General features: G+C 31.8%; 9 protein-coding genes and 1 non-coding gene across 10 annotated transcripts; 8 read left to right on the top strand and 2 right to left on the bottom strand.

Annotated features, from left to right (window-relative positions):
• Window positions 1-530: 530 nt before the first annotated feature.
• Window positions 531-755, top strand: Kpol_1055p43 (uncharacterized protein; the record flags this gene model as incomplete). The annotated part of the gene is made up of 1 exon (XM_001646496.1): window positions 531-755. One exon carries the CDS (start codon window positions 531-533, stop codon window positions 753-755), a length of 225 nt encoding a protein of 74 aa, XP_001646546.1.
• Window positions 756-1,457: 702 nt separating this feature from the next.
• Kpol_1055p42 (uncharacterized protein) lies at window positions 1,458-1,862 on the top strand (the record flags this gene model as incomplete). Its single annotated transcript, XM_001646495.1, has 1 exon — window positions 1,458-1,862. The coding sequence occupies one exon, from the start codon at window positions 1,458-1,460 to the stop codon at window positions 1,860-1,862; it is 405 nt and encodes a 134-aa protein (XP_001646545.1).
• Window positions 1,863-3,457: 1,595 nt separating this feature from the next.
• Window positions 3,458-5,179, top strand: DUR3 (Dur3p; the record flags this gene model as incomplete). Its single annotated transcript, XM_001646494.1, has 1 exon — window positions 3,458-5,179. The coding sequence occupies one exon, from the start codon at window positions 3,458-3,460 to the stop codon at window positions 5,177-5,179; it is 1,722 nt and encodes a 573-aa protein (XP_001646544.1).
• Window positions 5,180-7,829: 2,650 nt separating this feature from the next.
• On the top strand, window positions 7,830-9,698 carry AFR1 (Afr1p; the record flags this gene model as incomplete). The annotated part of the gene is made up of 1 exon (XM_001646493.1): window positions 7,830-9,698. One exon carries the CDS (start codon window positions 7,830-7,832, stop codon window positions 9,696-9,698), a length of 1,869 nt encoding a protein of 622 aa, XP_001646543.1.
• Window positions 9,699-10,006: 308 nt separating this feature from the next.
• On the bottom strand, window positions 10,007-10,078 carry Kpol_1055trna5. Its single transcript has one exon. It is a non-coding gene; the product is annotated as a tRNA-Glu (tRNA).
• Window positions 10,079-12,682: 2,604 nt separating this feature from the next.
• On the top strand, window positions 12,683-13,276 carry TVP23 (Tvp23p; the record flags this gene model as incomplete). Its single annotated transcript, XM_001646492.1, has 1 exon — window positions 12,683-13,276. One exon carries the CDS (start codon window positions 12,683-12,685, stop codon window positions 13,274-13,276), a length of 594 nt encoding a protein of 197 aa, XP_001646542.1.
• A 571-nt stretch (window positions 13,277-13,847) lies between these two features.
• Kpol_1055p38 (uncharacterized protein) lies at window positions 13,848-16,079 on the top strand (the record flags this gene model as incomplete). Its single annotated transcript, XM_001646491.1, has 1 exon — window positions 13,848-16,079. One exon carries the CDS (start codon window positions 13,848-13,850, stop codon window positions 16,077-16,079), a length of 2,232 nt encoding a protein of 743 aa, XP_001646541.1.
• Window positions 16,080-16,129: 50 nt separating this feature from the next.
• On the bottom strand, window positions 16,130-18,682 carry VPS41 (Vps41p; the record flags this gene model as incomplete). Its single annotated transcript, XM_001646490.1, has 1 exon — window positions 16,130-18,682. The coding sequence occupies one exon, from the start codon at window positions 18,680-18,682 to the stop codon at window positions 16,130-16,132; it is 2,553 nt and encodes an 850-aa protein (XP_001646540.1).
• A 309-nt stretch (window positions 18,683-18,991) lies between these two features.
• TFB5 (TFIIH complex subunit TFB5) lies at window positions 18,992-19,210 on the top strand (the record flags this gene model as incomplete). Its single annotated transcript, XM_001646489.1, has 1 exon — window positions 18,992-19,210. The coding sequence occupies one exon, from the start codon at window positions 18,992-18,994 to the stop codon at window positions 19,208-19,210; it is 219 nt and encodes a 72-aa protein (XP_001646539.1).
• A 967-nt stretch (window positions 19,211-20,177) lies between these two features.
• Window positions 20,178-26,465, top strand: BEM2 (GTPase-activating protein BEM2; the record flags this gene model as incomplete). Its single annotated transcript, XM_001646488.1, has 1 exon — window positions 20,178-26,465. The coding sequence occupies one exon, from the start codon at window positions 20,178-20,180 to the stop codon at window positions 26,463-26,465; it is 6,288 nt and encodes a 2,095-aa protein (XP_001646538.1).
• Between the last annotated feature and the right edge of the window lie 17 nt (window positions 26,466-26,482).

Below are 26,482 nucleotides of genomic sequence, written 5' to 3'. Positions count from 1 at the left end.
GAAAAAAAAAAGTGAAAACCAAATAGGCCTATTTATTTCTAATTTGCCAATTAAAAAAAAAATTTTCTTGTTAAAATCTCTTTTGGACGGAATTTGTGTTTTTTAAGGAAAAAGAAGGTTTTGGCGCTTCATTCAAATCAAAACTTACCTCTAAAATATACCATTCTATTTTACGGGTTATACCAGAGGTAATTATTAAAGACCAGATAGTTGGTTGACTGTTTGTTAGCCAATAAATGAAAGGATGACCCCTCCCTGAAATATTTCCGGTTTTTGGGGTACCCTCTTTTGGTCATTGATTTGAACAGTCAATTTCAAATTTTTATTTTGTGAAAATTAGCTCAACAAGAAGAGAAGTTTTTTTTATAAGTTTAATAAAAACAATGACAAGAATATAAATGATTGATTATTTTGAGTTTTGTTTTTTTGCAGTTTTTGGGCTTTGGGTTTATCAATTGAGATTGGAGAGATTCTCCATAAGTGTTTTTGTTTTGGGGAAAGGATAGAATCAAGATCAAACTAAATTTAGGATGTCTAAGGATAAAGAAACAAGTAGCAACCCAGTTGAAAAATTGGCAGAATCCCCATTGGAATTTGTTAGAGAAGGTACTCAATTTTTACAGAAATGTAAGAAACCTGATTTAAAAGAATACACAAAGATTGTCAAAGCTGTCGGTATTGGTTTCTTAGCTGTTGGTATCATTGGTTATGCCATTAAATTGATTCATATTCCAATTAGATACTTAATTGTATGAAAAGGTTTAAAAAATAAAATAATGTGGGACAAAAGGGAAACTTCCCTTTCCGTCCTCCATTTGGGGAAACTTATTTTTTCAATGTAGGTTGATTCAAGTTTTCTAATTATGAAACAAGTATACAATATCATATCATATATATATATAAACTATCAAGAAAGTGGTTTTTCAATTTCACTTATTCTTTATATACTGTGTATAGCGAGAAAGAAATAGATATCAATAATAATATAGAAAGAATGGACACTTGATAGCGAGCAAGAGTTTAAGCAACAGTACCTTTTAGATATGTATTGAACTGGTAGTGTTTGCAATTGATCAAAACCTATCATGTAGAATTAGCCAGTCGATATATATAAATGCATTGTGTGTATGTGTTTCTTAACTGAAAAAATTTTTTTTTTTTTTTTTTTTTTTTTTTTTCAAACAATTGCAAGAAATGATGTAGTGAATAGAAGAAGCAAAGGATATAAAAAGAGTAAGTGGAATTCTTCCAAAAAAAATAATACAAACAAACAAACAAACAAACAAACAAACAAAAGACATTGATTGAATTTGTATAGAAAGGTTAAATAGATCAGATCTAGAAGAGGAACAAGCAAAGGTTTTAGGTCAAGGTCAGGGTCTTTAAGGTTAAACAGAGATTGTGTTGTTATTGTTATTGTATTTTTTTTAGCAGGTATATTATATATAATTGAAAAGATGGATACTTCTGGATTTTTAAGTGATGAAACTCATCCACACCAACCTGAACAAGTTATTTCCGAAGAAGAATTGAAAGAATTGGGTGAGGTATTTGATAAGATCAAGACACATTTCCCACCTGCCAAAGTCAAGAAGATAATACAGACCGATGATGACATTGGTAAAGTATCACAAGCCACGCCGGTGATTGCAGGTAGGTCGTTAGAGTTCTTTCTTGCATTATTGGTGAAGAAAAGTTATGATGTTGCGAAGGAGATGGAGTGTAAGAGGATAAGTGGGGAAGTTATGAAGCAAACGATACTCCAGGATGAGAAATTTGATTTCTTGAGGGAACATATTTGTGGAGAGCAGCCTACTGAGAGGGGAGACGAAGAGGAAGAAGAAGAAGAAGAAGAAGATTGAATAATAAATGGAAGATTTTGTTTTCTTTTCTCTATTGTCATTCGAACAGAACAGAACAGAACAGAACAGAACAAAACAGAACGAAACAATACAATACAAAGAAACAGCTCAGTTACAAATGAAGATAGCACTGTGGAATCCGCTGACTAAATAGTTGGATTACATCTATCCATTGAAGTAACAGTTGCATTGCATACAAGATAGTCAAGAATTAAAGATAAATAATTCATATATAGCAAAACAAACCGCCACACACTATTGAAGAACTCTCGAGTTAATAACATGACAAAAATTGACAGAGAGTATACTTTTGGTTAGTGTTGTACATATAAATAGTATATATATATATATATAATGGAAAATACAATAATATTAATTAGACACCGAACCTACTAGCAGATAGACAAGCAATTGTGTCGTTGCTGTCACACGGACATACTTCAAACCAATTCCCACCTGCTTATACGTGATCAAAACGCACCTGACTTCCTTGTGTTCCGTTCCTATCTCATCATCGATCATCCAACGTCAAACTGGTCTTATGATACCTTATCTTATCTTATCTTATCTCTCTTCCTTATCTCCTCTACTCAGTCGGACACAACTTACCCTCAGCAATTAACAACACATTAATTACATTTTCGTCCTGTGTCTGGTCATGTGATCCTCTGCATCTTCAATGATCCGGCAAATTTGCATATCTTGATTTTACACATAAACGCATCGCCCAAATTGCATTGAAAATACATATCCCATAAAGACTCATAGTACGATTATTTCGAATTTAACACCATCCAACTCAATTCAGTTCAGTTCAATTCGATTCGATTCGATTCGATTCGGACAGGACACTACTTTACAGCAAACAGAAATCGATGTCTTAGTATGGTCTTTTCAACCATTATCAATTTCGAAATAATCGAGTCGACTATTACAGCTACTGTTGTATTATCGTGCTTTTAGCCATTTGGCTTCTTATGATTAAGCCCATCGCTACTCTCTCTCTCTCTTTCTACGTTAAAGTGTCAAGAATTTTATGTTATTTCGAAACGAGTTATTATTTTTAATGCAATGTTAAGCTAAGTTATGGTATATTATTGCTATTATAATAATAGATTTTATGTGATCTAAGTTGTAAGATTTTGGTTTTGATTCTTTTGTTGTACTTTAGATGCATACAATTTGAATAAGCAGATAAAAAAAAAAATTTCTTCTTATATTTAATATATTATCATATCACATCATATAATATAATATAATATCTTACCACCTCATCTCACCTCATCTACTTTATTTGGTCTTCTACTAGATTAATCAGCCTTACTAGTTTGGTTAAATTGCCATTGTTGTCTCCTATTCATTATTTCAGATATATTCATATACATATACACAGACACAATCTCTCTCTCGCATTCACTTCCACACTCACACACATATATATATACTACATTGTATTTCGATTTAAGAATTTAATCATTCACTTCAATTCAATTCAAGGTTTATTTTGCTATCAATACTGTTTCTGTCTTCTGCTGGTTTTAAGACATCTAAACAATATACACATACATACACACATATATATATATATATGAACAATGGGTTCCCTGTCCTTTCAAGCCACTCATGCCATCATTTGGCCCACTTACGGTATACTATTAATTACCGCTTCAGCTGTGGCATATTGGACTAGATCTTCTAAGAATTTCTTATCTGCAAATGGTACTCAAAAAGGTCTCCCATTAGCTTTCAATTTCGTTGCTTCAGGTTTAGGTTGTGGTGTTTTATCATCGTATCCACAAATTGCTAACATCGATGGTCTTCATGGTTTATTGGTATATGCTTTATCCGGTGGTTTACCAATGTTTTTATTCGCTTTCTTGGGTCCACTTATTAGAAAAAAGACTCCAAATGGTTTCGTTTTAACTGAATGGGTATTCCATAGATTCGGTTTACTAGCTGGTTGGTATTTAAGCGCTTGTACCATCTTAACTGTCTATCTTTTTTTAGTCTCAGAAGTCGCTTCTTTGAAATACGCTATAGAAACTTTAACAGGTATAAACGCTTTACCAGTTATTATCATAGAATGTGTCGTTACTTCTATCTATACTAGTATTGGTGGGTTTAATATTTCCTTTCTTACTGATACAATCCAAGTGAGTATCGTATTCATTTTGCTGATCATCGTAGCATGTGCAATGGGTAGTTACGTAGATATCGACAAATCATTGATTGGTCCTTCTGGTTTATTAAAGGCAAATAAATTAGGTTGGCAATTGGTTTACATCTTACCTGTCGCAGTCTTCACTAATGACCTATTCATGAGTGGCTTTTGGTTACGTACTTTTGCCGCTCGTTCAAATAAAGATTTATTAATCGGCTGTTCTATCGCTTGTTTTATTTTAGTTGCATTCGTCACCGTGGTAGGTGTCACTGGTTTCATCGCAGTATGGGCTGGTTTCGTTTCCGTCGCTGATCAAGAAAACTCTGGTGCAGCTTTCTTCATACTATTGGCCCAATTACCTTCCTGGGTCATGGGCTTTACTCTAGTTTTTATTTTGGTACTATCCACATGTACTTTAGATTCCCTACAAAGTGCTCTAGTATCCACTGTCTCAAACGATATCTTTAGAAATAAATTACCAATTTTAATAGTTCGTGGTATCGTCATCGCAATCATGGTTCCTGTCGTTGTCGTGGGTTTAATCGCACAAGACGTTTTAACCATCTATTTGATCGTCGATTTATTATCAAGTAGTGTCGTTCCTGTTCTAGTCATTGGTCTATGGTCTAAGATGGACAACATTTGGACCGCATGGGAAGTCATTAGTGGCGGTGTTGGTGGTATTTTAGGTGTCTTCATCTTTGGTTCAATTTATTACCATTCAGCAAAAGAAGGTGGTAAATTATTAATCATCTCAAATGGTTTATATGTTGATGATTGGAGTACCTTTGGTGCATTCGTTGTGGCCCCAGGTGCAGGTATCGTTACGTCATTAGGTGTCCTTGCTTTCAGATTATCCAGTATTAGATTATATAATTCTGAAACTGCCATTGGTAGGACGTACAAGAAATCATGCATCAAAATGGGTACAATCACAGGTATAATTTCACTATACCATTTCGTTCAATATTGGGAAAATAAATTAATTTACAGTTCAGGAGAGGTACAATTAGAAGGTGGTGAAGAGGATGAATCAGAAGAACCAATCATTGATTTCCATGAAATATCTGAAGATAATGAATTATCTAAATCTCATACTAAATCTACAGGGAATATTACTGTAAAGTCATACGACAGAGAAAGTAACAGCTTGTGAAAAGCCTATTATTTTTCTATAAAAAAATTCTCATGATCAAGAACATTAACAATACCATACCGAAAGGGGATAAATAAGTATCAAGGTAAAAGACAGAATAAATGATGATCTTTAAACGGCATATATCTTCCCCTCTCTCCCCCTCCTCATAAATTTATTCCATTTTAAGAACAATTTTTGACTATAAATTATTAATTGCAATGAATATGCCTGTAATAAGTCTTAAATTATTTTATTTTTGCATTTCTAATTGTCAGTATTTTGACTGCAGTGTACATTATAATATTTTTTTTCCAATATACGTTTTATCCTTTCTGATTTTTAAAACTTAACTTTATTCAACCTAACCTTCCCATTTCAAGAAGAGAAAATGGGACCACGACATAGTTATAATTAATTTTTTTTCTTTCTCTCTACTAAATAATTTAATCTATAAGACATTAATCATCTCATTACTTCACAGCTTAATCAGATTTCACAAGCCAAGAAAAGCCAAGACAGATTGGAAACAACGATAATTATTGATGGAAAAGAAATTTTTAAAATGATTCAACACAATTAACAGGTTACGTAAAATAGTAAAATCCACCTAGATTGCTTAATCGTTTGATCCCCAGCATAAGAACAGTATCTACAATAAGCATCCGCCTCCATTGTATCTCAATTACTTCTTTTACGTCGTATGGGAGGGAATCTTTCACTCGGCAAGAGGGGTTGCATCCTCAACTAATGCACTAATGAAACTAAACAACTTGCCACTGCTGAGATTCGAATGAGTCAACTAGTTGCTTGGTAGAGATTGGTAAGCTAGTTGAGTTTAAACAAATAAATCATCAACCTATTAGTTAAATCTTAAAAGCCCTCAATCATAGATATATATAAATTTGTATATCGTATACGATGACTGTTGCATACCCGTGATTTTGGGGGAATCCCACACATCGGCAACTCTCTCCTTTGATCTACTGCTAGGTTTGTCTGGCGCCTAAGCGAAACAAAACCCGCTGACTTTCCCTTTGCGAATGTTTCTAGATCTCGTTTCGAAAAAAATATATGAAAAAGAAACGCAGCCACCTAAAGAATGCGAAAAAGTTCCCGATTTGGACTGCAACCGCCGATGACGTTCCCGTCTATGAGTATTCTTTTTACGTTTCTTTTTACGTTTCTTTTTCTTTTTCTTTTTGAAATAGTGTTCCATATTATCAATCTGATTGTATGCTGACTGGGCCTTCAGGCAAGCTTATATTAGTTGAAATGTCTCTCTGAACACCCAAGGGAGGTTGCAACATATCTTCGTTTTTACCCACACCCCCCTCTCCCTCTCTCTCTGTTTTCTGAACTTGTTTCACCATATCATATTTTGGTTCGGATCTGAAATTGTTTCTCTCTCTTTGTTTCTAAAGTCAACAGCAATTGGAAGGAGGGCAGGAAGGGTGGATCTAATTCAAATGGTTTCTTCGTAGATGAGCTGACGACATTCAACCGAAACAGATGGAATGGAAATATCTTGTATGTGTTACTGTTTCAATCATAGCTGGTAGGAGTTTAATACCAGCAGAATAAGAAGGGAGCGGTGGCATATATCTCTGCAAGGACGAAGACACAGAACAGAATAAAATAGAATCAAAAAATAAAATGTTGCTACTGAAGTAATAACCACCTCTGCTATCACATCTGGAGAGAGATGTTGGTGGGTATGATTACTGTTTGGGACCTGGAAATGGCATGCTAACGAGATGCCTGGTATGAAAGGTTTGTATTTCGAAAACACTACCAAATGCAAAAAAAAAAAAAAAGAAACAAAGTAAAAATGTAATTTATTAAAGTAAAAATAAAAATGAGATTACAAATATTACCATAAGTGAAAATTGATCTTCATCTTGAGTTACCTCACATGGCACTTCTAAACCCAACAAGGCTTTTCACACATACTTGCAATTGTGGCAGGTTAGTTTCAACTTTGATTTATATAGTCAAGGGTTCTTTCAAATTAGAAAACGAACTGGAAAATTGAGTCTAGACAATAAAGAATTTCAATTACAAAGATTCATACAATTTGAAGTTTAGGCAACTAACGCCAATATTTTGTGTTTTAGAAAGTTGATCTTTAGTTATTCCTGAGTTTTCCGAGCTTTCGTCTCATCTCATCTCATCTCATCTCATCTCATCTCATCTCATCTCTTTTTAACTATTCCATTCATCGACAAAGTATTGCGTTAAAGTGAGTCTGGGAAATACCATTGTACATTTCATATCTCTTTCAAGCTCCTACTTTCTTTTTGGCTGCTCTTTATTATCGTCCCTTCCCCCATTTTATACGTTATTTTGATTCATCTTAACAAACTACTCTGGATCAGTTTGACTTAGATACTTACATAAGCTATATTGACCGATTCAGTAGTGTTGCCGCCATTTCCATTTTTCTCTCCTTCCTAATTATTCTCTCCTGTTCTCTATATCAGTGTTACAAAATAAAAATAGGCATACTAACAATTCTTCAATTATATATATATATTTTTTTTCATTTTACGATTTTTTCAATTTTTTAACATTTCAAAGAGGAAGGACGACTCTCAGAATTGAAAATAATAACAATAATAGAAACTTTGTGACCTTTTCGTAGTAACAGACAGATCACTGACTGCAGAATATGCAAAATCAATACACTCACCATCGTGATACATTGAAAGAGGTTGGGATTAGTAAGAAAAATAATTTTTACTCTTTACACAATTCTTCTAATGCAAGTGTCACTTCCTTAGGGGCAAGGTCAGATTCAGTATCTGATCTTTATAGACTCCCACAGCAACATTATTTAAATAGAGGAAGTTCTGTAAAGAAAAGACCAAATTCCCCTGGTGAAAATCCTTACCCATTGTCAATTCCTAACGTTGGCACAAGTATAAATTTACCACTAATATCCGATCCACCTTCGTCAAACTCCCCCTCCATCAACAAAAACAACAACATTAATAACATCAATAATAATAATAATAATAATTATAATAACAACAACAACAATAATAATAATAATAATAACAGCAATAATAATAATCCAAATATATCATCGCATCAGCATTTGCATTCACCACATCAACATAAACAACTCACTCCATATCAAATACAAAGAAGAAAAATGATGAGAAGTTTTCAATTCCCAAATGGTGAGAATTTTACTCCTAGAAGAGAAATCGCTGGCCTTTCAAGATCGAATAGTATGACTAGTTTATCAAAGGAAAGGAGATTGGCTAGATCTCCATCGCAAAGACCAATTTCGATGGTTTGTTCTGCTTCAATGTCCAATTTACGTGAACCATACCGCCAGCCACATAGCTCATTTCATGGTCAAACTTCTTCACCAAGAAATTCACCTGTTCAAGCGGAGAGAAGAAATAGGCCATATTTAGTTAGCAATTCTCCTTTGTATGCTAAAAAAGAGAACACTATTACCAATCCTAATGGTCTTCCAGCTCTATCGCGCCAAACCTCACAAGTAGAATCAACCATCTCTAGTACAAGCACATGTGATAATAGTGACGCAGGCAGTTTTATTAGCAATATATCATCAAGTATTTCAAGTACCCTTTCAAGATCAATGTCAAGATCAAAATCAAATTCAACTTCCAAAATTAATTCATTTTTCAAGAAGTTATTAGGTAAGAAAGATAAATCGGGATTACACGCATCAACGAGCTCTGTATCTCTGGCTTCTACTGACACACTGAGCACCAACACTCCTCGTAATAATATACATTCGCAGACTGTTATTCCACCAGAAGAGATCAGAAAAGCATCGTCTAAAAGTGAAGTACCTTCAGATGTATCGTTTGAAAGAAAAATATCTCTATTGGAAATTACAGATGGGAATTTTCTGAATGGTGTCACTAAAGAAATTGAAGAAAAAAATGAAGATGACTTGCTCTTAGATATTGATCTAGTGTTCGATAATTTGTTACTGAAAACTGAACGCATTTCTCCTAATTCTTCGAGAGAATCATCGCCAGCCTCCACCATTTCAAAAGATTCCAATGAACAAGATATTTCAAGGAATGTAAATTCGAGCACCCATATGATGACATTGCCTCCAAGATCAACAAATAGGCCACAACTAAGTAATATTCAATCAGCAATGAAATTCTATAACCATTCGCAACAAGATTGTATTAATAATAGAGATATTCTAGACCGTTTAAGTAAAGAATGGGCCGTTGTCTGTGTTGACGATGTGAGCACATCATCGATTAGCTCATTGTCGCCTTCTATTGTCTCAGAAGCCACATCTGATGAATCGAAGATACGCAAATCATTCAGATTTTCTAAAGAAGTTCATGTCAGCAATACTTGGTCTTCAGTTGAATATGAGAGATCTGACAGATCATTCCGCAATAATCATCGTAGATTATTGCAAATGCAGAATAAACGCTATGTCGAGGCAATCAAAAGTGAATTGAACAGTTTCAAAAGAGATGAGATGGTTGTTCATGAAAATAGCATTCAAAATACCCATTATTTTCCATAAAAAAATATTCTTTCAACTTTGCATGATTTTATCTCAAATTAATATTTATAAATATTTGTTAAATCTAGTCTCATGAGGTCATTACTATTTGAGAACTAATCTATAAGAGCATTTACACAATTTCCAACAAATCTTTAGTAATATATATTTAAATAATATAATTAAAATTCAACATAAAAAGGTTAAGTCAAACAATAATTAAAGTTATTGTAATGCACCATTGCTATTAGAAGAAACCCACTTTGCATTCTATTAGCTCTTTTCTGGTTATAGATTGTGATTGAGATTAAAAATATAAAAATAAACTCCTCCGATACGGGGAGTCGAACCCCGGTCTCCACGGTGAAAGCGTGATGTGATAGCCGTTACACTATATCGGATAGTAATTGTTGAAAGCGAAGAGAATGAAGTTCTATATATTGACATTAATAAAAAATAATTGCGACGTTATTACCTTAATATAAGCCAAATTAGGCCAAATTAGGTTTAATCACTCACTCTACCTCATATGAGTATATGTAGAGTCTAAATTACCTCATGATATGTTCGGCATTTGTGATTATGGCGGCTCGCCAAGTGCTAATGCTCCAGATGACACGAAAAGTTCTCTCGAAACGCTTGGCAGATACATAGAAACCATATATTCACAGTTCTGATTTAGAATAATTGTGTAGTATATTTATAATATGCTATTGTCCTAGAATGTCAAGGGGAAAAGTTCTGAAATAGCGATGTTATATAATTAATACAAGAAATACTAAAGAATTCTCAAGAAAAAAGGTTGAACTTGTAATGGCTATCTAAAATGTTGGAAACTGGGCTTAGAATTAATATTTATTTCACTTTATATGAGTAGAAGTTCTGCCTATGCTTCAAGATACCAAGTTCAATATTTGGATTTTGTAGAGAATCGGAGGGTTGTGAATTCTTTACAGAATCGTTAATAGTATTAGATTGTTTAGTTGTTTGCAAGGACATTTTTAATAAGTTGATATTGATCCGGTGTATTAAAGTATAAAATATACACATGGGAATATAGTACATATGATAAGTGTCAATTAAGATCTTATCAGACTTTATATACAATGTTTAGATATTATTGACACGTCAGAAGCAAATACTTTCGTATTATAAACATTTCTTTATCCCTTATTAATAATGATGTTTCATATAATTCTTCACCCTTATTAATATTGAATTAATGAGTATGACTTTACGTCATCTCATAATTTCTGACAGATTTAGGTTATGTTTATTTTACATTTTGTTTTTGTTTTAATCTTACCTTAATGAAGAAATGAGAAAATTAGAAATAGTGGAACCTTTTATTAAACTAACAAATTTAACTCTCAATATAAGATAATTATAAGCTTGTAATAAATATCAAATCAATAAAATTTAAATCCAATTGGCAAAAAAAAATAAATTCTTTTGAACTTTTAAAATACATGTTTAATGATACTTCAGAATAATGAGATATACTTCGGAAATAAAAATAAAACAAATTTAATTTCCTTTTGGCTTTCATGCCTCCCATTCCAATACTAACAAAATAACAATTATCCTTACACATAATTAACCAATGGAGAGATTCACCATGTTAAACATTTTATTTTATTTAAGTGTATTATATATTAGTATATAAATTATTAATTATTAGAAATTTATGAAACAACATATGGAAGAATGGCAGAGTTTAATTTTGAATTTCTCTTTTTTCATCCATTTCAGATACCTTTGATACTTCTAATTTTGAATATCCCACTAATGTACGATAAAGGTTATAAACGATTGCCGGCAAAGATGTTAAAATAGCCACCGTTATTATTTGATACAAAACAGACACTGTTTTCGCAATTCTTGGATCTTGAATATAATATTCAATATTATTGATTCCGACAGGAGCTGGTTGTCTGAGGCCTGCTGGAAGAGACAGTAAGTTAGTTATGACACCCACTCCTAAGTCGTAAATATTCAACAAGCAAACAGAATTTGAAGAATTATTTCTATTCGCTTGACATACACTTCTGGTATTGACATACCTCATAATGACATTCCATGTATGCAATACGTAAGAGCCCCACCAACCTGAAGTCATACTACCATGAGGTCCATCCTTTAGTAGAAATCTTGCGACAGTTACATAGGAATGACGTTTGTCATAATTTGGGAACGTAGTCAATTGCATGGATTATTAATAATATTATGTATAAAATTCCTTAGCCAAAAATTTGAAACAAACAAAAAAGATCAAAAAAAAAATAACAGAACCAAACGAAGTTCGCAATTCCTGTTAACTGGGCATTAAAAACCCATCTTTATCAAATATACTAATGGATAAGAAATATATTATCGTTATCTTCATAAATAAGTCATTAGAGATGAGCATTGTTTAGTTTAATATTTAATGGCATTGTGTCAATGTCCACAATACTTGGACCAATGGTTAATTAAAAACGGTAACAATAATATCATACCTAGTGAAAAGTATTATTTTGGCCTCATTTTTAAATGTAAACATACAAAAGAATATCTAATTACATATATTTCTTCGTCTCCTCCCATTACATCTCTTTCGAATAACTGTTCTACTAGCAGTAGTTTAACTTTTTTTCTTTATATTTTTTTCTTTATATTTCTCCACAGGCTTGGAATAAACTACACAACAAATAGTTTGGAGGGGTACACCAATAAATCTACTATCTATAACCTCATACACCAGTATCTTTTACTATAATTAACTAAATGGTAGTGTCTGTCGCCGTCATAACATAATAGAATTTCTATATCATCATCATCATCCATCCATCGCTTGTAGGCAAAGCTTTGACGAAGAAAAAGTGAAATTTGTAACGTTTCTAAAAGAATGCTGCTATATAATAGTATTAGATTTTGTATAGTTTATATTTATTTATATATATAAGAATGGTATCTTTGAGTTAAACAGACCCCAATTGAAGTAAGACTATTGAACCGTGTTGAAGATGGAACAGATTAATAATTTTTATAGTACTATATTGAAATCATCTCATCCATTTTTATTATCTATCCACTTAGGGGGAAAAGCTGTACCATTGATATTTTATGTATTAGGATCGCTATTTATGGGGTTTACAGCCCAGTTTATATCTGTGGTATTATTACTAGCGTTTGATTTCTATATTACCAAGAATATAAGTGGTCGGAAGCTTGTTCAGTTACGTTGGTGGTATGATACTACTGGTAAACAATCAAGTTCTTTTACCTTCGAATCTTACAAACAGTTCTCACCAGGTCCATCCATCAACCCAATAGATTCTAAACTATTCTGGTGGTCTATATACTTGACTCCAATAGTATGGATTGTATTTGGCATTATGTGCATTCTAAGACTAAAATTGTTCTACTTCTTATTAGTTTCTGTTGGTATTTGTTTAACAGGAATCAACGCTTATGGATTCCGTTCCTGTGATAAATGGGAACCAAATGCAAATGAAGATAGTAACAATTCATGGTTCCAATTGCCTACAATCCCAGGCCTGGATAATTTAAATGCCTTATCACAAGTTCAATCATTTTTCCAAAGTCGTTCTGGTTAACACTTATTCCAAAATCAAAAAAGAAAGATATTTCAACCAAATTTTAAACTATTCTAACTTCAAAATTGTGTTAACTAAATGAACATATAATGCTCAATGAACAATTTAAGTCAACACTACCAATTCAAATCTCTATAGATAGATAGGTTATATACTATAGTATATTATTGTGTGATATATATGTAAATGAATCATCATCGATCACGTGACAATCTTTCACTTCGTTCCCTTGATAACAACCGAAATATCAAAAATTAAAGAAAAGATGTTTCGAATTGATAATAATTTAATGATTAAATAGATGACTTCTTTTAATTAAACTGCTAAGAAAATAGTTTAATTTTAACTGAATCTAACCAATCAGTATTTATGAAGATTATATACGGTCTATATCTTTGAATTCAGGTCGAAGATTTTGAAAAAAGTCGCTCTATATCTGCATTTTTCTCTATCTCTATCTAATTTTCCATTTTGAAATATTGGCTCTATCTACATTGATTATATCTCAAGGACTCTCTCTTTTTCTCTCTCTACGCTGCTAAAACTTGTAATATACTGAATGATTTAGAGGATGCTTTCTATGGAACACAGATATAACATCTGTTTGATGGCAGAGAAACATCCCAAATGGACTCAATTGGATTTGGCTAAATGGGCTTATGAAACCTTCCAATTACCTAAGATTCCTTCGCAAGGTACAGTGTCAAGACTATTAGCTAAAAAGGACTTTTATATGAAGACAAAAGCTCATGAAAAGGATGCAAATAGATTGAGAAAACAAAATAACTTATTGGTTCAACGTATTTTGCAAGAATGGATTTCACAAAGTATTTGGAATAATATTCCAATGAGTACTCATATTATGCAACGTACTGCTCAAGCCATCTGGTTAGAAATTCCTGCCAGATTTAGAGAAGGTTATGGTATATTAAATACAAGGTGGATTAATAATTTTTTAAATAAAATGGATTTGAATTCAACGATGTTGGATGGTAAAGTTTTGAAGGCTCCGAAAGTTTGGACTTTTGAAGAAAGAACAGGTATTAAAAGTTTTTTAGAAAATGTTCCCCAGAATGACATTTTTACCATTAATGAAACTTTCTTAGCTTATAATTTACCATTGGATTATGCACAATATGAATCTAGTAGAATACAAAGTAGAATTGAAATAATTACCGTAATGCTTTGTTCGAATTTAACTGGTAGTGAAAAATTAAATCCTTTCATTATTGGTCGTTATAATAATTACAGTAGTTTCAGAAATCATTTCCCCGATATCCCAACTGATAGAACAACCTCAGAGGCTCATTTAGGTGATAGAATGGCTCAGAAATTCGGAGTAGCTTATAAAAGTAATAGAAAATCTCTATTAACAAGCAATTTATTTCATGATTGGTTGGCAAGATGGGATAAAAGACTGGTTGCCAACAATAGAAAAGTATGGATTGTTTTAGATGATTCATGTCCTCATAGGATTATAAATTTACATTTAAAAAATATTCAATTAGTTTATGCTACAAGCAATTCGTGTTTTTTACCATTTAATTGGGGGATACTTGATGAATTTAAAATTAGATATAGAATTCAACAATATAGAGCTTTGATAGATTTGCAGAAAAAAATTCAAAAAAAGGAAAATAAAAATATTATCATCAGTTTCGAACAGAGTGAGTTAACGATGTCTAATGCATTTAAATTTATAAAGAAAGCCTGGAATGATATCCCTGTAGAATCGATTAAACGTAGTTGGAAATGTTCAGGATTGCTTCCCACTTTCGTCATGGATAATGAATTTGGAAAGGGAGTGTCATTCAAAAAAAATGAACAATTGGAAAGAGATTTGGCAGAAGTATGCCATAATTTCAATTGTTTAAAAAAATGGGATTATGAGAAACTTATAGATCTAAACTTAGAAAATAAATACAGAAATTTATTAAACTTGCACGAATTAATCGAAGGGGCTATTGTCGATGAATTTGAGCCAGAATTCCAGCTTCCCATCAAGAATGATAGTTCTAACGAAGATTCTAGTTCAGGTCTCCCGAATAAATCATCATCAAAGAGTCAATCAAGTACGTCACTTGGAGATGAAGTCGCAAATTCATTAGATATATGGGACAACTGGAACCAAGACGGTTATGAGGTTGGGTTTGATCAGTTTTTCTCCACCAATACTAACAATTCGAAACAAAATAAATTATTTAATGTTAGTACATTGATAGACAATCCTGATCTATTTTTAAATCAGTTTGACTTGTCATTTAACGTTTCCCCCTCAGAAAGGTCTACTACTGCGGAAGACATGCTGTTGGAAAATCTACAAAATAATAATACATTTTTAGTAAATGGTAGTTCTAAAACTCCTTCAAATCAAATGGAAATTCAAAACTCCAACTCAAATGACATTAATAATGGTGTCTTGGACGACGTTGAGATAGATGAAAAACTAATTTCCGACATTTCATCCAAATTTGCAAGTTACGATGTAGAGCGAGCACTCTCCAATAACAGTGTAACAGATATGTCAATGGATGAAGATATCCAGAAAGATGAGAAGCTATTACAATACTTACAAGAGGTATTGAAGTACGCTATAGAAAATAGAAGATTATCATTCTCGAAAAGTTCAATTAAAGAAATCAATTCCAACATCTCGAAATTACAGGGAAGGGTAAACAAGATGAGAAATATAAATAATAATGGTTACCAAACTCAAGTAGATAATACTAACTATATGCAGCAATATTTTGATCACCCTGGTGGTGTTCAAACTAACTCTAGTGACAATGGAATTCAATTTTAAACTGTTATCCATAATATAACAATACAAATTCATTAATAATTAATAAATAATTACATACACTCGTCATTAAATATTTTCCCCATAACTCGTAATGCTAACAATTCCTTAGTATAAGTGTTAGTTTCATCATCAATAATTTTATAGACATTATTAGAAACTGTTAAGGTTAAAAAATTTTCTTTCAGTAATTTTTCTAACGTTTCAGGTAGAGTGTCTATCTCCATTTTTAGTGGCATTGCTTTAATGATCTCCAAATGAGTTTTGCCAACTTCATCAGGTGAATTTAACAATGCTTTGACAAATAAAGGTTTATCCATACTATAACCTACCATAAATTCCCATAATTCAGAATCACCACAATTTTTAACAAATTCAATGGCTACGTCAGGGTCATTCAATTTATCTATAATCAAGGAAAGTGCTCTTTTTGTTTCACCAATTTTACTCCACAGATAAATCAATTCGTTATAAGATTCAGGGTCCTTAGAACAAAAATCTATGGCTTTTTCCACATTATAGTTATTTTTCTCTTTTAAAAACTGTAACAAGTTTAACTTATCATATTCAAAGTAAAGCTCTATCATGAGATCTTCGAAAGATGTTATAGAGGCATCAATCCTTGTCAAATTTTTCAAATACATGAATATTACAATACGAAGCGTGGCTGGATTTGAAAACAATTGTATTATCTTATTTATTGATATCGAATATCTGTTTTCAATCAGTAATTGAATTGGTTTTTGTAGTAAGAATTCGATTTCACCTAGGGGTAACTTTTCGAACTCTTTGATCTCCCCATTAAATGGTAATAGAACGATATCTACAACGTCGTCCATGAATTGTGACAGAAGATCATGAGATAACATAATATCTAATGCAGTAATGTCCTTTGCCTTAAGCATATGAGGGATGGCTTTAGAATATTTGCTTTGCTTGGAATAAAGATAAATCAAATCCCTTCTATAAGTCATTGATTTCTCATCATCCAATTTTAATTTTTCTTCTAATTCCACTTCTAAAATTTTTGGTTCATAAACTGTTAATGGCCATTCCCTCAAATACTTAGAAAATAAATCCAGATTATTATTTTCTAGGTAATAAGTTAAAATTGAGTTGTAAACTGTTTTATTCAAAGGGAAATCCACAGGGATAAAATCAATAATCAAGTCAATTTTATTATTCTCTAAAAATGACATGATAAACCTCTCCCATTTTTCAGTAACCAAATCTTTAAATAAGTCACCATCTTCTTTAGTAAAATCTGTTTCAAGGAATATTTTAACCATATTAGTTTTCAGGAGTTCCCAATTTTTTTGATCTAATAATTTATCTAAATATTGTACAGCAATCTGAAATCTATCTTCTTCTGAAACTACATATTTCCCAATTTCCCAAGCTTTTATTAAATTATCATTGTCAATATACCAATAATAATGATCTTCTAATGTGAGTGGTTTTATATGAATAATATCATTTGGATTTGTTAAAAAATAATTTACTTTAGAATCCTTATCAATATAAGTATCTAAATGAAAGTCATTTATTGATAGTTTTTCTAAATTTTTTGATACCAATTGATCAGAATATATTTCCTCACCTGTCAATGAATCAATAATCTTCAATTCAGGTTGAGTGGTTGTAATTGTCGAAGAAAGATCTTTATTTTCAAATGCTAATAATAGTAATTGATCATTTTTATATGAACATACACCTGCAATAATGAAATTAACCAAGAAGTGTGATTGTAAAGATACTGAAGTGTCGGACTGAATTTTCAAAGTTGAGGCAGCTGTTGATAAAAGTGAAGAAAAATTTTGTTGAACGTCTTTTGCTGTATTAGAATTACTACAGGTAATTTTGAAGAACCAAATATTATTACACCAACACACTACAAATGTTGAAGCATCTATAGTCAATGAAAACGGTTTAAAAAGCTCAGGTCTTGTATTATCACTGTTTGGGAAAGGCTGATTAAATAGAAAAGTCTTTGTGCTTAAATCATAAAAATTAATACCATCCTCATTAAACCATATTATGACATTATTCCCGAATTGATGGATTGCTTGAATTGGACCATCATGATACAGTTTTTTGTTTAAAATAGTATCAATTCTATTACCTAGCCAATTTTTTTGCGACATAATTAAATCGCAAGCCATACCACCAGAGAAGAATAACTTTGATTTCTCATAATCATGATCTAATATAACAGAACTTACAGGTCTTTTAAAATTATAAGCAATGCATGAAGTATCAGGGTCTAGGTAATTTCCTATGACCACCGTACCATCAATTGAAGCCGTAGCAAAATTTGAACAGGTATTTGAATCTGTTGAAATCGTTAGAATTGAAGATTTATGACATTTAAAAGATTTAATTGGCGAGAAATTAGTGGTTGTCAAATGCAAAATACCTTGATGAGTACCAAATGCCAAAAAATTCTTAGTAAACAGCGTCGATGCAATGGAATCTCTCGATGAGAACAATGAAACAGGTAATTTTTTCTTAATCCTTGAATAATTAAATAATGGTGGGTCAATTACGTCTAAATAATCGTCATCTTCTTCAGAAGAAATAGAACTAGCTGTATCGGAACCAGACATAATCACACATCAACAGATATAATACCTTCTTATGAGCACTTTCCCCTGACTGTATAAGCTCTCCTGTATCTGTATAATTGTCTGTTTTCGTGGTCTTTCAATACTGTAAAACTTTACCTAAATTTAATATGGACCATGCATGTTCTTAAACGGGATGGGATATTTTGATATCAAATTAAGATCAAAATTTAAACATCGATAAGTTAACTAAGAACAATGAATGGTTTGGTATTACAGAAAAGGATAGAGAGTGAAGGTTTGATATCTGCTGGTGGTAGAACAACGTATATATAGGGAAGTTTGTTTATTATGGCAAGAGCTAGAAGAGGGGCTTTAGTTCAATGCGATCCTTCGATCAAAGCTTTAATAATTCAAATGGACAGTGAACATAATGATATAATATTAGAGGAGTTGGATGATACTCATTTGTTAGTTGATCCTACGAAAATTGAATATATTAAGCATGAGTTGAATAGGATGTTGTCCAAGAATATATACAATCCTATGGATGAAGAAGAGAACCAGTGAATGATAGATAGATAGATGGATATGTTTTGAGTGTATTAATATATTACCAAGAGGTATTGATGGGGGTTATTGCAAATACTATGCCAGAAGAGATCATATATCTAGAATATAGGGCAACATGGTATCTAGTGTTTGATGGCACTATGGATATACATATATATATATATATATATGTATGTGTGTGTGTAGCAGTAATAGTAGTAGATATATATAATGGTTAGTTATTATTACCGTAATAGAAATATGTATTTTTAGTTGTCACCCGGACACAGCACGTGACGAACAAGAACACGTGATAAGACAGATCATGTGACGTGTTTGTCATGTGACAAACACGTGACCTAGAATTACGCTACAACATCCATTCCACATATCACCATACACGTAACATGTGGTGAAATTACAAGTCGTATGCAACGACAATGCAGGGCAAACAGACAGTTTTCACCGTTAAAGACACATTTATTATTTTTTGATAAATGTTTCGTGTAAACTTAACGTTGAACTACTAATTAAAAGTGAATAAATAGTTATAATTAAACTAGAACTGTTGTTTTATATCATCAGGCCAAATAGATCCTAAATATAGCTCCAATCATATTCGCAACATATTTCTAAATATATATATTTTTATATATATATATTTATACTTCCATTCTGTGTTATTGGATATTTCCACTAGGATCTGGTTTGGTTTGATTCGATTCGATTCGTTTCGGTTGGATCAACTTGTTTCGTGTTTTCACCAATTAATACTTTGGAGTTACTGCTCTAACGAGTTTGAAATTTCACCAAGACTAGGAACTTGTGGTTCATCAGCTTTCACTTTCTTTTTAATTTCTTCCTCTGTTGAACTAAAAAATATCGAAAAAAAATAATAAATAAATAAAAAAAAGAAGAACCCATCTAACTTTTAATTTTCCTTATTGTTCACGGTCATTCATTCTTCTTTTTTGGAATTTGAGGGATGAGAGGCTTTAGATGGTCTACACGGCATAGAAAGTCTACTTACAACAGTGGCAACAATAATAACAACGAATATAATGATAATAATGATAACAATACTACCACAGATACAACCCATTTAAGTTCTGTGACTTCTTCTTCTTCTTCAAGTCATGACCAACATTTGCATACCCATTCTACAAAAAGGAAGAGTTCTTTTATCTCTGGAAGATTCAGCAAATCTACTGAGAATATAACAGAAGGTTCAAATACTTCGGTGATCACTGCAAATAATCCAACTATAAATACTGCAAATACTACTGGTAACCATAATATTAATGCGAATAGTATCAACAACAACAACAATAGCAGCAGCAAAAACAATAGTAGTAGCAACAGCATCGGCAGTAATACCAATCCTGATAGCAATATGAATAATAATTCGGGGTCTGCTAGTAGTAACAACGGTTCAAGCATAAGTATTGTTAATAATATTCCTACAACTGCAAATGTTAGACCAACTTCAACCGCTGGCAGTACAGAAGTGTTTTTAGATAATGAGAATTATGATACAACTATCTTTAAGGTTGGTTGGTTAAACAAATCAGTGGGATTCATCCACCCTCTACGGAGATCTCCCAGTAATCATTCGTTGTCACAGCCACAACAGCCATCTTTGAGTGCAAACAATAATGATACAGACTCTTTGAAAACCCAAATTCCGAGTGAACATAGTTACCAAGATACAGTCATTCCTGATTATAGAGTTCATAAAGCTGTTTTGAAGGGTTCTGTTCTTTCGTTATACAAAAATGGTCTCCATAGTAACATAAAATATTTTGACCCTTTACTGAAAAAGAGCTCAAATAATAATGAAACACATCATAACATCAGTAATAATAACGAACATATGCATCAACATAATACTCAAAATCAAAATCAAAATCAACAAATTATTAATCATCATGACACCCATAACGATAAGAAGCAGAATATAGATTCAACATCTAATTATATCGATACAAAAAACATTCAGATCAAATTTACTTCAGATTCTTTTCCTCATCCAAATTTAAAATTAGATAAAAATGGGAAAATAATATCAGGCACAGTAGAAAGTCTTTCTCATGCTGTTCTATTTCAAGATGCATCATCCCGTAGCACAATAAATTTAATATTAATTTTGCCTTTATTGGAAAATTTTAATAAATTTTTGAGTTGTTTTGTCCAGTACACAAAATTATATATTAATTCAAAGAAGCATCACCAAATTATAGTAGAAAGAATTTCATTATTAATTAAAACTATAGCAGAATTACTCTCTAGTTTCTTGCTAATAGATTCAAATTATCAATTACTAATTCAACTAATAAAATTGACTTCATCTGAAAAATTAATTTCTTTAATTGATTTAAAAATATCAAAAATCAGAAACTTAATCTTTTTCACTAATTTAATTCCAGATCCTTCTGCTTCAAATTATTTATTGAATTCTAATAATTTTCTACAAAATGTTGACATTGATAAATTTACAGAAACCTTCCATAGGATTAATTTGAAATTTGATAAAATTTGGTCTCCTCGATTAGACTATTCATTATTATATGATTCAAACTTCACTCACTTAAATCTATTTGATAATAAAAAGAATTTAAAATTGAAAAATTTGAATCCATTAGTCTTTAATAATAATGAGAACTTTCATCTACTAGGAAGATTATTAACTATCCATGTTATGAATACACACTCAACTCCAAGTCAAAGGGCAAAATTAATTACAAAATGGATTAAAATTGGTTGCAAGTTCGAACAAATTGGTGATATGGTATCTTGGTTGGCAATCGCAACTATTATTTGCTCTCTACCAATTTTACGACTTCAAAACACTTGGAATTTCATAGATGAAGACCTCCTAAAAATTCTTTTCAAGGATTGGATCCCAACAATAATCCAACTTGACAGACGACAGTTTTCATCCAAGTCAACACAAAGTGTATTCATTTTAGCTCCTCCAAATTTGAACGATCCAATAATTAGAAATAATGTAATATCATACTTTGGTGATCTTATGATTCACGCAGATGAATTACCATCTGATTCAAAATTGAAATATTTAGAGAAGAAAATTAATCGTACTAAGAATGCTTTCCATAAATGGGAACAAAAACTGCATGAGAATGATAATCTGGCAATTCCGTCAATGGCAAATATGAATCAATTAGAATTAGATAATTATGAATTTCAAGATTTAATTAAAAAAGATAATGTATCCAATTCAATTTTCCACTATTGGAGATTTCATCTTTCACAGCCAAATATGAATGTTGAAAATTTGATGAAACTAAGTTTACAAATAGAGCCATCTCGTTTGGATGCAAAATCATATTCTTCAAATGTTAGTCAAAGGTCGCCACTTCTTTCTGGAAGCTATCTTCCAATTATATTCAATGATTTATTGCAAAATTATTCATTATTCACTAAAAATTCATTGATTGGTGCATCAGGAATGTTATCCCATTCACATTCTTCAATGTTTGTTAACGAATCCAACAAGAAAAATCCTCCTCCAAGATCATCAGCTAGAATTTCGAAGACTATCTCAATAAGCGAACCACTATCGGTCGTTAATTCGAATCTATCAAATATTATTGACTTGAAAAGTTCTAATAATGATGCTTCCAAACAGGTTACGGGGTTTAATAAAGTTGATATGCCTACTATTAAAGAAATTTCTATGAAACAATCAAATAAACAGAAAATGATGAGGAGTATAAGAGATATTCTAAACATTGATATGGATCTTTTCCATATCTCCAACGATCTAATTTTTAAATCAACTGATGATAATGAAGTTACATCAAGGCCTGCATCAATTGTAATAGAATCAGCTAAGCGTTTTTCACAATTGTCTATCTCAAATAATACCGATGGCTCAACAATAAATAGGGACAATCTGGATTCTCAAAGCATTTCAACTAAAAGTCTTGAAAATATGGACTTTTTCAAAAATATTTCTAAAATTTCTGAAACGATTTCCGAAACAACAGTTATCAATACTGTATTGAAATCAGGTTCATTAGACAAAATCTTTGATTTGCTAGTGTTAACAATTAATATTTTCTCCAATTCAATTGATACAGATGATTTGAAAAACTATTTTAATAGCAGAAAAAAGAAATCAAATTTCAATCCAAATTTAAACTTGGTTCAGAATTACAATTTTGAAAACACTAGGCTACCCAAGTCTCCATCTTCAACAAATTTGAGTTTGTCTCGGGAGAAGGATAGTGATATTGGACTCTTAGATTATGCATTTGTTAGATTATCAATGGATAATACAAATTTTACGGAGACTTTTTTTAACACCTACAAGACATTCACTACTGCTACATCGGTAATTGAAAATTTGGCCAAAAGGTTTATAAAAGCCAAAAATTGTGCTATATCAATTTCCTATATGTTGTTGCCAATATCAGAAACCAACTCATCAAATAGCACTGACAAGAATCAAAATATGAATTGGCATTTGCAAGTTCCGGATTGGGATATTAAAATTACCAATGAAGAAGACATCAATTACATATTTGTTATTATGATTCATATTGGTGTGATGGAGGCAACCTTGCATTTTGTTAAAAACCATTATTCTGACTTAACAGATGATTTGGAAATAAAACCGACATTTTTAGATTTCTTTAAAATTATGGAACAAGAAGTTACTGTTGAATGGCCGAATATAATTAAGTTGATCAAAAATGATCCTAACTCAAAGCATGAAACTTTACAATCTATTGAATCACACTTCCTAAGGATTAACGAATTATTTTATAATATTAAAGAATCTTTCCAAAATCAATTGTATAAACCTGTTGGAGTAAGTCCATCAAAGAGGGAAGCCCTCAATTTACTGGATAAGTTTTCAAATATCTCATTCGATGAGTTAAGCACCTTGTTCAATACAGATACAGAGAATATTGATAATATGTTGTCAGATTTTACCTCGTTGGATTATAAAGATTATCCATCAATACTATCATGGATCAATAGACTTGATTGTTTCGTTACAAAAAATTTCAACTTAGCTAATAATGGGGAATTATTTATTACATATGAACAATTAAATCTGTTCTCTACCCAATCATTGACTGCCCTTTTTAACTGTTCTCCGCAATCAGAGACGATTAAATTATTGAATTCAGGATCACTCCAATTGGTAGAGTTGAGCATATCGAATATTTTTACATGGATTACTTCAATTACCTACGATGATGGTTCACTTTTGTTTGACGATTTGCCAACATCTGTAAAGGTGCTCATCAATTTGCATAAATCATTAACCGCCTTTTTCACAATTATTATATCAGATGTGAACTGCAGTTTTGATATTCGTTTGAATAGATGCTGTGTGGTATTGCAAATATTGAATTATGTTCGTTGGAAAAACTCATCATTAGATTTATTTGACAACCAGACTCCTGAAGATCCAAATTCAAGTATATCTCCACATATTCCATCGTTTATTGAAACTGCTATATCAAATGCTATGGTAACTCCTGAATCAAGAAGTTTTGAATTGGCCTGGAGAACTGCATACTCCTTAATGAATTCAAACCACTCTGAAAAACCATTAAGATCTATTTATAAGATTATGGATGATATTGATGACATTCACATAAAGTCGTTTATCGAGATAGATATGACTGTTTTAAATAAACCAAAAAATTTATCTCCATGTCCAGGTTGGTTTATTTCAAGATTATTAGAAATTTCACAATTTGTTCCAAATATGAGCATGACGAATTCCAAATTAATCAATTTTGACAAGAGACGATTTGTTCATAACTTTATTTCCAATATTTTTGATTTAATTCCACATTATAATGAATCTGAAGACAACACTAGAGATGAGTTTGGATCGATTTTATATTTTACTTTTGATAAAAAATCTACAACATTCAGACAAAAAGTTAAAAATGTTTCTATTTTAGAATCAAAACAAATGAATTTCAATGATTCTGGCTTATTCAACGAGTTATTAATAAACGAAGTAGATAAATTGAAGAGAGAACAGAGGAAGAGGGAAACGCTATTAAGCCAAGAACGTGAGTCAAAAAAGACGTCGACATTACAGGAAACAGTAGCCAAGAATAAACGCAATTCTGTTATCATTCCAAATATATATCAATCAACCCCACCTCGTTCTGTGCATCTATCAAATTCAACTTCTATTTCATCAAGAGATAAGAGAGGTTCTGTACCGGTAATGTCTTCAAGGAATTCTATGTCTGCTACATCTCATACTGGTGTAAGTAAAAAACTGGGTGAATTTTTCAGAAGTCCATTCTTTTCTTCCTCATCATCAAACACTTCTCTGAATAGTATTTTAGTCCACGATGTTCAAGGTAATGGCTCAATTTGTCCAGCAGCTTTACCAAGCATCGATATATCAATCCTACAGGATAATAAAGCTCTTCACACAATTAGAACTTTTGAAATAAAATCCATTGTTCCAACGGTCAACCATAGAATGAACCCAGCATATTTATATTCTTTCAAGATAGTAATGCAGAACGGATCAGATTACATGATACAGGCATCTAGCTTAGAAGATTTGAATGAATGGGTATCGATGATCAAGGCTTCGAAGAGGTATTCGTTTTATTCTAGAAAATTTAAGGGTAGAACTCACAACAAGATTTTTGGTGTTCCATTGGAAGATGTTTGTGAACGCGAGAGTACAACTATTCCAACAATAGTGACTAAGCTATTAGAAGAAATTGAACTTCGTGGTTTAGATGAAGTGGGCTTATATAGAATTCCCGGCTCAGCAGGTAGCATTAACGCATTGAAAAATGCATTTGATGAAGAAGGGGCTATTTCAAATAGTTTCACATTAGAGGATGATAGATGGTTTGAAATCAATGCCATTGCTGGTTGTTTTAAAATGTATCTGAGAGAACTACCTGATAGTTTATTTACGAATGAGAAGGTAGGAGATTTTGCACAGCTAGCAATTAATTACAAGTCAGGACGGATTTCAGAGAACGAATTCACCAGTAGAATGAATACTTTACTATCCGAACTTCCTACTTGTTATTATCACACTATGAAACAAATTGTCACTCATTTGAATAGAGTTCATCAACATGTCAGTCATAATCGTATGGATGCTTCTAATTTAGCAATCGTTTTTTCTATGAGTTTTATTGATCAAGAAGATCTAGCAAGTAGTATGGGTGCCAATTTAGGTGCTATACAGACAATTTTACAGCATTTTATAAAAAACCCAGAGACATATTTTATTAATTAGATAAGTTAGCAATACCA

The sequence above is a fragment of the Vanderwaltozyma polyspora genome, genomic scaffold (assembly GCF_000150035.1).
Source record: "Vanderwaltozyma polyspora DSM 70294 KpolScaffold1055 genomic scaffold, whole genome shotgun sequence".
In the NCBI taxonomy this organism is placed as follows: domain Eukaryota; kingdom Fungi; phylum Ascomycota; class Saccharomycetes; order Saccharomycetales; family Saccharomycetaceae; genus Vanderwaltozyma; species Vanderwaltozyma polyspora.
Note: the sequence above shows the minus strand (reverse complement) of the source record. Positions and strands in the feature narration are given on the sequence as shown.